The sequence below is a fragment of the Leiobunum rupestre genome, chromosome 3 (genome assembly GCF_980474605.1).
Source record: "Leiobunum rupestre chromosome 3, qqLeiRupe1.1.hap1, whole genome shotgun sequence".
NCBI lineage: Eukaryota > Metazoa > Arthropoda > Arachnida > Opiliones > Sclerosomatidae > Leiobunum > Leiobunum rupestre.
Genome location: NC_143386.1, coordinates 60,936,868 through 60,947,866, shown reverse-complemented (window position 1 = coordinate 60,947,866; position 10,999 = coordinate 60,936,868). Strand labels below are relative to the sequence as shown.

The window sequence follows — 10,999 nt, the reverse complement described above, 5'->3', positions numbered from 1 at the left end:
GGATCGAACCAGGGACCTTTAGATCTTCAGTCTAACGCTCTCCCAACTGAGCTATTTCGGCCCCGAAGGAAACAATGGACGTCGTTCCTACTCGCTTTGAGTGAACTACCCTCCTAAGACTCTTTCAAAGAAAAATTTTGAAATTGGAGGCCACTGCCGAAACCCGGGATCGAACCAGGGACCTTTAGATCTTCAGTCTAACGCTCTCCCAACTGTGCTATTTCGGCCCCGAAGGAAACAATGGACGTCGTTCCTACTCGCTTTGAGTGAACTACCCTCCTAAGACTCTTTCAAAGAAAAATTTTGAAATTGGAGGCCACTGCCGAAACCCGGGATCGAACCAGGGACCTTTAGATCTTCAGTCTAACGCTCTCCCAACTGTGCTATTTCGGCCCTGTAGGAGGGTAATGGACGTCGTTCCTACTCGCTTTGAGTGAACTACCCTCCTAAGACTCTTTCAAAGAAAAATTTTGAAATTGGAGGCCACTGCCGAAACCCGGGATCGAACCAGGGACCTTTAGATCTTCAGTCTAACGCTCTCCCAACTGTGCTATTTCGGCCCTGTAGGAGGGTAATGGACGTCGTTCCTACTCGCTTTGAGTGAACTACCCTCCTAAGACTCTTTCAAAGAAAAATTTTGAAATTGGAGGCCACTGCCGAAACCCGGGATCGAACCAGGGACCTTTAGATCTTCAGTCTAACGCTCTCCCAACTGTGCTATTTCGGCCCTGTAGGAGGGTAATGGACGTCGTTCCTACTCGCTATGAGTGAATTACCCCCTTAAGACTCTTTCAAAGACAAATTTTGAAATTGGAGGCCACTGCCGAAACCCGGGATCGAACCAGGGACCTTTAGATCTTCAGTCTAACGCTCTCCCAACTGAGCTATTTTGGCCCCGAAGGAAACAATGGACGTCGTTCCTACTCGCTTTGAGTGAACTACCCTCCTAAGACTCTTTCAAAGAAAAATTTTGAAATTGGAGGCCACTGCTGAAACCCGGGATCGAACCAGGGACCTTTAGATCTTCAGTCTAACGCTCTCCCAACTGTGCTATTTCGGCCCTGTAGGAGGGTAATGGACGTCGTTCCTACTCGCTATGAGTGAACTACCCCCCTAAGACTCTTTCAAAGACAAATTTTGAAATTGGAGGCCACTGCCGAAACCCGGGATCGAACCAGGGACCCTTAGATCTTCAGTCTAACGCTCTCCCAACTGTGCTATTTCGGCCCTGTAGGAGGGTAATGGACGTCGTTCCTACTCGCTATGAGTGAACTACCCCCCTAAGACTCTTTCAAAGACAAATTTTGAAATTGGAGGCCACTGCCGAAACCCGGGATCGAACCAGGGACCTTTAGATCTTCAGTTTAACGCTCTCCCAACTGAGCTATTTCGGCCCCGAAGGAAACAATGGACGTCGTTCCTACTCGCTTTGAGTGAACTACCCTCCTAAGACTCTTTCAAAGAAAAATTTTGAAATTGGAGGCCACTGCCGAAACCCGGGATCGAACCAGGGACCTTTAGATCTTCAGTCTAACGCTCTCCCAACTGTGCTATTTCGGCCCTGTAGGAGGGTAATGGACGTCGTTCCTACTCGCTATGAGTGAACTACCCTCCTAAGACTCTTTCAAAGAAAAATTTTAAATTGGGAAGGCCACTGCCGAAACCCGGGATCGAACCAGGGACCTTTAGATCTTCAGTCTAACGCTCTCCCAAACTGAGCTATTTCGGCCCTGTAGGAGGGTAATGGACGTCGTTCCTACTCGCTTTGAGTGAACTACCCTCCTAAGACTCTTTCAAAGAAAAATTTTAAATTGGGAAGGCCACTGCCGAAACCCGGGATCGAACCAGGGACCTTTAGATCTTCAGTCTAACGCTCTCCCAACTGAGCTATTTCGGCCCCGAAGGAAACGATGGACGTCGTTCTTAGACGCTTTGAGGGAACTACACTCCTAAGACTCTTTCACAGAAAAATTCTAAATTGGGAAGGCCACTGCCGAAACCCAGGACCGAACCAGGGACCTTTAGATCTTCAGTCTAACGCTCTCCCAACTGAGCTATTTCGGCCCCGAAGGTAACGATGGACGTCGTTCTTAGACGCTTTGAGGGAACTACACTCCTAAGACTCTTTCAAAGAAAAATTTTAAATTGGGAAGGCCACTGCCGAAACCCGGGACCGAACCAGGGACCTTTAGATCTTCAGTCTAACGCTCTCCCAACTGAGCTATTTCGGCCCTATAGGAGGGTAATGGACGTCGTTCCTACTCGCTTTGAGTGAACTACCCTCCTAAGACTCTTTCAAAGAAAAATCTTAAATTTGGAGGCCACTGCCGAAACCCGGGATCGAACCAGGGACCTTTAGATCTTCAGTCTAACGCTCTCCCAACTGAGCTATTTCGGCCCTATAGGAGGGTAATGGACGTCGTTCCTACTCGCTTTGAGTGAACTACCCTCCTAAGACTCTTTCAAAGAAAAAATTTGAATTTGGAGGCCACTGCCGAAACCCGGGATCGAACCAGGGACCTTTAGATCTTCAGTCTAACGCTCTCCCAACTGAGCTATTTCGGCCCTATAGGAGGGTAATGGACGTCGTTCCTACTCGCTTTGAGTGAACTACCCTCCTAAGACTCTTTCAAAGAAAAATTTTAAATTTGGAGGCCACTGCCGAAACCCGGGATCGAACCAGGGACCTTTAGATCTTCAGTCTAACGCTCTCCCAACTGAGCTATTTCGGCCTCGAAGAAAACGATGGACGTCGTTCTTTGGCGCTTTGAGGGAACTACACTCGGTCGGTAGGCGGCGATACTTCTGACCAAAATTGAAATAATAACAAATAATCAGCTAGGCTAATACCCAAGGCACTACCTTAGTCCTAAGTCATTGAGCGACTTTTAAAGCCTTTTTAATTCAGGTGGCCGGGGTACAATGCGAAACCTATGGAAACGTCCTAGAGCCTGCGAACTTGCGAAGGTACATGTTTCTAATCACAAGCATTTCTTATGGCTTAGAAACGATCTTGAGAGTTAATTAAAAATAATAGATTAGAGTTATTCAAGCTTTATTTCAGTAAAATGATGAACGCATGCTCCGTGGCGAGTTCTAATTAAAAGGTGCCATCGAGCGTGCGTCGCGCGTCGTTATTAAACAGAAGCGGGAAAACACCTTATTGTTCTGCGCGCCATCTTCAGAATAGTCGGAGTAAAAATCTTTCTCGTGCTATTTTTTACGTTTTTTTTACGCTCAAAAGCTCTAGGCGCAATCTTTATGCGGTGAAAACATAGATATATGAAATAGTATAGATCCACAATAGGCGAAACTATAAAGTAAATTTGGTCTTAGCCAACTTGTTGAAATGGGAAAACAAAACACGTGACTACCATTTTACAGCCAACTTCGATTCGGTAACTCATTTTCATAGTTGTCCATGCGACGGAAAAGAAAAATATTATTCCTTCCACATAATCCCGACAGCTACAAAACGTTTTAAATAATAATAAGATAATTTAGATGAATCGATCAAAATTTAAACCGCCATTAGCAAAATAAAATGAATAATAGTTCGTATTTCTTAGGATAGATGGTGCTGCAGTTCTCCACAAAGTCACGTGACTACCATCTTTTCATCCCCCCATAGACTTTATAGTTTCGCCTATTCTACAAAGGATAGCGCCATCTTTCCACCAAAAGCAAAAAAATAACACGTGACTTCAACTACAGGTTACTATAGGGCTATCAACATTATTAGGCCTAATCTACCACGTTCTTTTTTCCAAATACTAATTTTGAACACCGATATAGATGGCACTAATACATAGCGCATCCATAAAATAGGGGTTGCTAGCTGTCTCTTCCTTGTTCTTCCCACGGGGCCGTATGCAGCGTAAGGTATCTATGATATTTCATATATCTATGGTGAAAACTACTAAGGCTACAGAATCACTTGAAAAATTCAGCTCAAATTTCGGGTAGTTTCTACACTTCCGTACCTCATAACAGCAGATCCAACAAATGATATTTTGGCATTTGTCAAGCCCTATTTTCGAAATTCCAACTATTCTGTGAACATTTAAGAGGCTGGATTAAACCCTACCAAAATATGTCTATTATTTCCAAAATAGTATTTGGAAACAGTCATTCAACTTCGGCTTTCGAAAAGGCCACAATGCGCCTACACATTAACCAAGTGTCTCCTCATAAACAAATCAACCTACTCACGCTCGAAAATCCCTTTTTCTTTACTGCTTCTGGTAATTTTAAATTGAAATAAAACAATAAATTAGCTTAAGAACTTTAATTTGTAAGAAAAGATTCTGTTTCAACAAAACAATCTTCGAATTCCCCGCCTTTGGCTTAAGCTAGAATGTCGTTGTTTTTTTTTCTTCTTAATGGCGCCTCTTGCGGTATAAAATATAACTATATTACTCACTCTAATGACATGTAATGTGAAAAGTCATCACATGTATTCGCGACCGAGACGGGTCTAGGTGGCGTAACGGCGCTAGCTTCTCCGAGGTGGCGCCTATGATCTAGCGTCTGCTACAGGCAAATTAAAAAATCATAAGAACTTTTTCTTAAATAAACTTATCAAAATATAATACTATTCCCAACTCAATGAATATAGTGCGACAGGACGTAATCAAAGCTGGCCGTGCACTCTTAGGCGACTTCACGTAGCAACTGTTCCAAATTTCATTGGCTGCGTATTACGTCATCTTGTTGCTTTTCCGAGCAGTATGAAATTCGGAAATCGATGACTAGGGAGGTCAGAAAAGGCGCCAGTGAGAACGTTCAAGTATGCACGTGCCTACGTGGAAATTTAAAGAGGGGTCTAGTATTATCATTGAGTTGGGAATAAATAAATGAACTGTTGTTCATTTCAGCATTACTTACAATTAGCCTTTTTTTTATTTTATTACTGTCGCTTCATATGTATCTTTTTTTTTGTGAAATTCTGTTTTTTATTTTCGTTTTTCGGGCACTATCATGGTATCAATTAATAATAATGTAAATAGTTTCTTTTGTTTTGAGTGTTATAGTATCTTTGGTATCGCGTATCAGGGCCCAATAAGTGTACAGCTTTTTTATCCTGAATTAAAACATTATTATTATAACTAAATTTGGCTGGCGCGGGACCAATTTCGTTCCATTATTAGACTTTATCAACTTTATCGTTCTACCGTGGCGGCATCTGTCTCTAGTAGTGGCAACTACATTGCAATTGAATTTTTTCGCGAATCTGATTCAAATGGAAATGTATGATTCCTCGTAACAAACAAACCATTGAAGTTGTTTAAAAATAATTTTATTCTGTCAACACGATCCTTTTTAACTCAAGTTACGGTGAGTTAGCTAATAATTATTTATTTTTAGCCATTTAATTTTACAAAATATAGATGGCGTTACCACCTAATTATAAAGATGAATTTCGTACAGTCTTATCAGAACAGGTCCCGCGTAACCATGGCAACCGAAATCGCAATTGTAATACTAGCAGTATTATTCCCAATTCAATGAGTATTATCGTATAATGTGTATAATGGCCGAACGAAAGCTATCGACTAATGTTTTCATTCATGATATTTATTATTTACTTATTTTTTTATTAGCAAATAATCAGATAACTAAACTCGTAAGAGCCGTACAACTTTAAAGGCTAAAACACATTAGCATATGTAACATAATTACTCATAAGTATGCCACTGTACCTTTATTCCATTTAAAAATTTTCACTAGCGGTTTGTTTCACCACGAACCAGAAAAAAGGTGGACTACGTTAGTTTTTAACCTTTTTATTCAGTAATTTGTGCGGATGAAGTTAAATAATGAGTAGTTTAGGAAAAGAAAGGTTGGGGAAAATGACCAATTCGGTTCGGTTTAGAGATCACTTTCCGAAGTCGTCGAAGTAGGATATTCCACCAGCGTTTTTAAAACCCATACCAAGCCTAGAAGATTTAGGCCTAGGCTCCAAAGAATCTGCAAAGACTCCAACTTGTAGATGCCCCAGAAAAGCTCAACCTGAATTTCAACTATTTTTTCAATAAACCTGCTTTTTTATTTGACAATTCAGATTTATTTTAGAACCTGAGTCTCCGAAAACTTTCTTAATTGCATTAACAGCACTTGACAGTATATTGTAGTTAATTTTAGCTCCTAAGCCTTGGTTGTTCAAACCGGTTTGTTTACTAAAATAATGGCCGTCGATTTATCAGAAGTAGAGCTAATTAAGCGATGGCGTAATCGGCATTTGAGATTCGATGACGTCAAATATGACATCAAATATGACGTCAAATATTACGTAGGGTACGAATGACGCAATATCTGTGAAACAAACCGTTAGTGAAGAAATAGAGCTAGTGGCATACTTATGAGTAATTGTGTTACATATGACATTAGGATATAGCAAAATACTGGATAACAAAACGGTGGTTTCTGTAGAGAAATTAGTGATAAAATTGGTAGCAAAAAATTACTAGTGGTGTCTGTGGATGTTCTTGAGTTCGGTAACGTTAGGCTAAATAGATGATAGATCTTTCAATAAAATTATTGTGGTCCTTTCGTGTTAATGTTTTTTCTACGTTTAGAGATATATTATCATGAAAATAAAAAAAGGTGCTGGAATCACAACGAATTTAGGATTTTAAAATTCTAAACTTGGGTTCCCGGCGACGAAATAACTATGTTTTATTCCGTCATTTTTATTTTTTATTTTATGGAAACACCTATGACGTTGGCTACTAGAATGGTTTTTCGATAGAAAACTACTAAAATATTGACAAATGAAAATTGGGAACCTTTGCTAAGTTTAGTCAAACGTTGGCATTTCTCCAAGTTAGTTAAGACTCTGGCCGGCTTACTGCGAGCTAATCTTTTATCCAATTAGTTCTAGTTAGCATTGTTGATAAAAGTTTTCTTTGAAATAAATTGTAATTTATTTAAAGTTTTACGCCTTTTTTAGGTAAGGCATAAGAGTGACGCAAGTAATCAGTAAGTTGTCGGTTACACACTTTGGTGAAATATTGAGACAGCTGACTGTCACACCCCTAATTTTAATTGGCATTTTTTGTTGTAGAGGTTTAACAAGAGACCAAACAGTAATTGACAACATGACAACCTACTACCCACCACAACAGCAGGGTTATCCTCAAGGTAAAAGTTTCCTTATTAGTTATTAATTATTCTTAATACTTATTTCTACTTAATATGTAATATTCGTGTTAAAATTAAGGATACCCACCACCCCAAGCTATGGGAATGTACCCTCAGCCCGAACAGGGTAAAATGATTTATTATCAGTTTAATACAGTTTTTAAGTATCAGTGGCATCGCTAACCTTGGTGCCACATTTTTTGGCCCCCGCAATAGTAAATTTTAATAATTTTATGACAAAATTGTTAATGACATCTATGGACCAAACTAACAACATCCATACAGACCAATTTTTATTTTAGTTTTCCTCTATGCTTTAACAACCAAAACCAGAATACAAAACACTGCTAAAACAGCTCAAATTGAGTAACCACAAATATTTGCGAAAATCTGAATTCCGAATTTACGTAATTGCACCTAAAATAACATTGAAAACAGAATCAGGCTGTACTAAGGTTATTGTAATAATGATCAGGTTGCGATTAATGTAAAGAAAGTTTCATGTTATGAGCAGCACTTACGTTTAAAAATCAAGCAGTAAGTAAGTTACCAAGTTAAATGATTTGAATCCCATTCTCGAAATTACACTAAGGTGGATGTATCCTTTGAAATAGTAAAGCTGTATTACCCAATGTGATCCGCACCTCTAGCGACACCACTGTTGAGTATTCTTAATACTTAATATTAATTATTAATGTTCATATTAAGAATATCCGCAACCCCAAGCTATGGGAATGTACCCTCAGCCTGGACAGGGTAAAAAGTATTCTTTTATTAGTTAAAAAGTATTCCTAATATTTAATATAAATTATACTTAAATTTAATGCTAATATTAAGGATATCCGCAACCCCAAGGTATGCCCGTACAGGGTTAAATGTTTTATCAGTTATTAACTATTAATAGTTAGTAAAAAAAATTGTATTAAGTAAAAATTCATTTTGAATTTTAATATTAAGGATATCCGCAACCCCAACCTATGGGAATGTACCCTCAGCCGGGACAAGGTAAAATTTTCTTTATCAGTTAAATATACTTAATAGTAATAAATATATAATATTAATGTTAATGTTAAAGGTGGATATCCACCGCCTCAACAACCAAGCTATCCTCCAGGAGGTGGTAAGTAGAACGTGATTGCCATGATCGATTGATTTTAAAAAAAATTATTAGAATCTAACCTCTTCTTTTAATCTAAGCACCCCAACCAGCACCCAGTGGTTGGATCGCAGCTCCACCCCAGCCTTTGAATTGTCCTCCGGGTCTCGAATACTTAACAATGATCGATCAGCTACTAGTGAAACAGAAAGTAGAACTGCTAGAAGCATTAGTTGGTTTCGAAACTGCAAACAAGTATACAGTTAAGAACAGTGTTGGCCAGAAAGTGTATTACGCTGTTGAAGGTACAATTGTTGAAATTTAATAGAATGTACCCCAATTGTTACCAATATATTTTTAGATACCGACTGTTGCACAAGAATGTGTTGCGGTCCCACCAGACCGTTTGATATGAAGATATTAGATAATTCTGGAAATGAAATTATGCATTTCTATCGTCCATTGCGTTGCCAGTCTTGTTTGTTTCCTTGTTGTCTACAGGTACATGTTTCAGAGTCTCTTTGCGGTTTTTAAAATAAACTTATCTACGTAATTGCAGGTTATGGAAGTTTCAGCTCCACCAGGAAATGTGATTGGCACCATCACGCAAGATTGGGACATATGCTACCCCAAATTCACCATTAAAAATGGAGCTGGTGAGACCATCTTGAGAATAGAAGGTCCGTTCTGTACATGGAGCTTATGCGGTGACGTTGAATTCAAAGTATGTCAAGAAAGAAAATTCTGAGTTGAAGCTACGGAAAAGAATAATTTATAAATTACTCCATCTAAGGTTCTCTCGAGAGACGGAGGCTCTGAAGTTGGTACGATACGAAAACAATGGAGTGGGGTTTTACGAGAAGCGTTTACTGATGCGGATAACTTCGGAATTTCTTTCCCAATGGATTTGGATGTAAATGTCAAAGCGACATTATTGGGAGCTTTATTTTTAATAGTGAGCAATTATTTTTGTTTTGTTTAAAGGGTTATGTAACTTTTGCAACCTAAATTTATCCCTTTTATTAGGATTTCATGTTCTTTGAAAAGAAGGGCAATCAGGAGAATGATTCCATAGGCATGCTCTAATTCACTGCAACAAATCACAGATTTAATAGGGGTGGGGAAAAACTTACACTTGCTTCTTGGGATTTCATGCAGCTCTAATAATGCAATTACTAAAGAAACGGACTGTTTTTGACAGTGTTGGTTTTAAAGAGAAATCAAAAATGGCCAATTTTACAAAATTTTAATCGTGCCTTTTCAAAGTGAAAATCATATTTTAATTTTTATGCGGGCATAATGGGCATTATCTTTATAGCTTTATTCATGATCTCGGTCCTAATTTTAAGAAATATTTGATAACCAAGATACATTTGTGATCTTACGAATAATTTATTATTTTTCAACATAGCGTATATAGTTTGCACATAGTTTGTGCCCCCTTCCTTAAGTTTATAAATATCTTTCCAATAAGTGTGTCAGTTCCCTAAGGTAAATAGTGACTTCTTTAAAAAAAATGTAAAAATAGGAATAAATCATGTAGCTCTTGCATCACTAGACAAAATTCCTCTAGCATGCAATCACTAGTAGACTTGTATAATTAAAAGACTGGGACATAAGTGCTGCATTGAAAGAAGGTCTCATTGTTTTATGAAATTAACAATGTTATTGAGAGCAATTTCTACAATGACCATAAATTTTAAGTGGAAAGGGGACACGCGAAAAACAAATCCTCCAAGCAAACAGACCTTGTTGTAACACTATGAAAAACTTGATCCAAAGTCATGCCTATACATGAATTTGTTGAAATCTGTAGACTGGTATCAAGTGATTTTAGAGCGCACTAGAGCAGTAACTACAACACCCAAAAATTGATCAGAGCAGATTTGAGTGAACAAATCAAACATGAAATGTGTATTAATTTTATTCGAGAGCAATCAAAAGGAAATAGCTTATAGTGCGGCATAGAACTGGCCTGTTATACTTCTGAAATTAGGTGTTTTTCTTGCCAGAGGAGCTAATTTGTGGTTATGATGCCATTTTTTGCCACTCAACTAACTGATACACTTACGGAAATAATTATAGACGATTGGTTCCACATTTTAAGAAGTCCTTAGACGTATTTTTGCCTTATATACATACGTTATGATCCTATTCCATGAATCCATGATAAAACTTTAATTTTTAAAAGAGGGTTATTACTAAAGACTAAAAATAAAATTAATATATGTAACTATTTTTTAAATGTAAATGTAAATGTAAAGACAGTCTACATAGTATTGTAAAGTAGTTACACAACAACCTACATTTTAAAATCTAGATGTGTTAGTAGGGAATATTTCTTTTGGTAATAAAATTGACAAGTTGGCGATCTTTGTAGGTGAAAAAATTAACCCATTCCTGAAAATGATAATCTTATATTCCAATTCACCCATTTTCCCAATTTTTTCTAAAACACAGCAGAGCTGAGCTCTCATCAGGTCCCTGGCATACCTAAAAATCACTTCCTTCAAAGCCTTAAAACCATGATTGGGAAAATTAAATAAATTTTTAACACTCCAATATTTAAAAACTAAGAGAGCATTTCAGATAATTTAGTTAAAATTTAAATTAAATCTCTTTTAGCATTGGTGCTAATTGTAACTAATTTTTGTTATAAATACATATTCCACAGATAACTTGTCGAAATTATAATGGTTTAATTTGCTAATATTTGAAAATAAAATACTTATATCAAAATTTTAATTTTTAATTTAAATT

At 37.8% G+C, this 10,999-nt stretch overlaps 1 protein-coding gene and 9 non-coding genes across 10 annotated transcripts in view; 1 reads left to right on the top strand and 9 right to left on the bottom strand.

Annotated features, from left to right (window-relative positions):
• The window catches only part of TRNAF-GAA (transfer RNA phenylalanine (anticodon GAA)), a 73-nt gene extending 12 nt beyond the window's left edge, over positions 1 to 61 (bottom strand). Inside the window, exon 1 of the tRNA in view lies at positions 1 to 61. This exon is cut by the window's left edge and continues 12 nt beyond it. This is a non-coding gene — a tRNA (tRNA-Phe).
• A 760-nt stretch (positions 62 to 821) lies between these two features.
• TRNAF-GAA (transfer RNA phenylalanine (anticodon GAA)) lies at positions 822 to 894 on the bottom strand. Its single transcript has one exon. It is a non-coding gene; the product is annotated as a tRNA-Phe (tRNA).
• A 427-nt stretch (positions 895 to 1,321) lies between these two features.
• Positions 1,322 to 1,394, bottom strand: TRNAF-GAA (transfer RNA phenylalanine (anticodon GAA)). Its single transcript has one exon. It is a non-coding gene; the product is annotated as a tRNA-Phe (tRNA).
• A 261-nt stretch (positions 1,395 to 1,655) lies between these two features.
• On the bottom strand, positions 1,656 to 1,729 carry TRNAF-GAA (transfer RNA phenylalanine (anticodon GAA)). Its single transcript has one exon. It is a non-coding gene; the product is annotated as a tRNA-Phe (tRNA).
• A 95-nt stretch (positions 1,730 to 1,824) lies between these two features.
• On the bottom strand, positions 1,825 to 1,897 carry TRNAF-GAA (transfer RNA phenylalanine (anticodon GAA)). The gene has a single exon. It is a non-coding gene; the product is annotated as a tRNA-Phe (tRNA).
• A 261-nt stretch (positions 1,898 to 2,158) lies between these two features.
• TRNAF-GAA (transfer RNA phenylalanine (anticodon GAA)) lies at positions 2,159 to 2,231 on the bottom strand. The gene has a single exon. It is a non-coding gene; the product is annotated as a tRNA-Phe (tRNA).
• Positions 2,232 to 2,325: 94 nt separating this feature from the next.
• On the bottom strand, positions 2,326 to 2,398 carry TRNAF-GAA (transfer RNA phenylalanine (anticodon GAA)). The gene has a single exon. It is a non-coding gene; the product is annotated as a tRNA-Phe (tRNA).
• A 94-nt stretch (positions 2,399 to 2,492) lies between these two features.
• TRNAF-GAA (transfer RNA phenylalanine (anticodon GAA)) lies at positions 2,493 to 2,565 on the bottom strand. The gene has a single exon. It is a non-coding gene; the product is annotated as a tRNA-Phe (tRNA).
• A 94-nt stretch (positions 2,566 to 2,659) lies between these two features.
• TRNAF-GAA (transfer RNA phenylalanine (anticodon GAA)) lies at positions 2,660 to 2,732 on the bottom strand. Its single transcript has one exon. It is a non-coding gene; the product is annotated as a tRNA-Phe (tRNA).
• Positions 2,733 to 4,772: 2,040 nt separating this feature from the next.
• scramb1 (phospholipid scramblase 1) lies at positions 4,773 to 10,941 on the top strand. Its single transcript, XM_090168896.1, has 12 exons — positions 4,773 to 4,789; positions 7,067 to 7,143; positions 7,223 to 7,270; positions 7,852 to 7,899; positions 7,981 to 7,998; positions 8,101 to 8,148; positions 8,219 to 8,263; positions 8,341 to 8,544; positions 8,601 to 8,740; positions 8,799 to 8,963; positions 9,033 to 9,194; positions 9,266 to 10,941. Exons 2-12 carry the CDS (start codon positions 7,101 to 7,103, stop codon positions 9,323 to 9,325), a joined length of 981 nt encoding a protein of 326 aa, XP_090025022.1. The 5' UTR covers positions 4,773 to 4,789; positions 7,067 to 7,100; the 3' UTR covers positions 9,326 to 10,941.
• The last annotated feature ends 58 nt before the right edge of the window (positions 10,942 to 10,999 follow it).

Coding starts and splice junctions, on each gene's coding strand:
- scramb1 (XM_090168896.1), top strand. CDS start 7,101: ATGACAACCTACTACCCACCACAACAGCAGGGTTATCCTCAAG. Junction 7,144..7,222: donor ACAGCAGGGTTATCCTCAAG/GTAAAAGTTTCC, acceptor GTTAAAATTAAG/GATACCCACCACCCCAAGCT. Junction 8,264..8,340: donor AAGCTATCCTCCAGGAGGTG/GTAAGTAGAACG, acceptor TTTTAATCTAAG/CACCCCAACCAGCACCCAGT.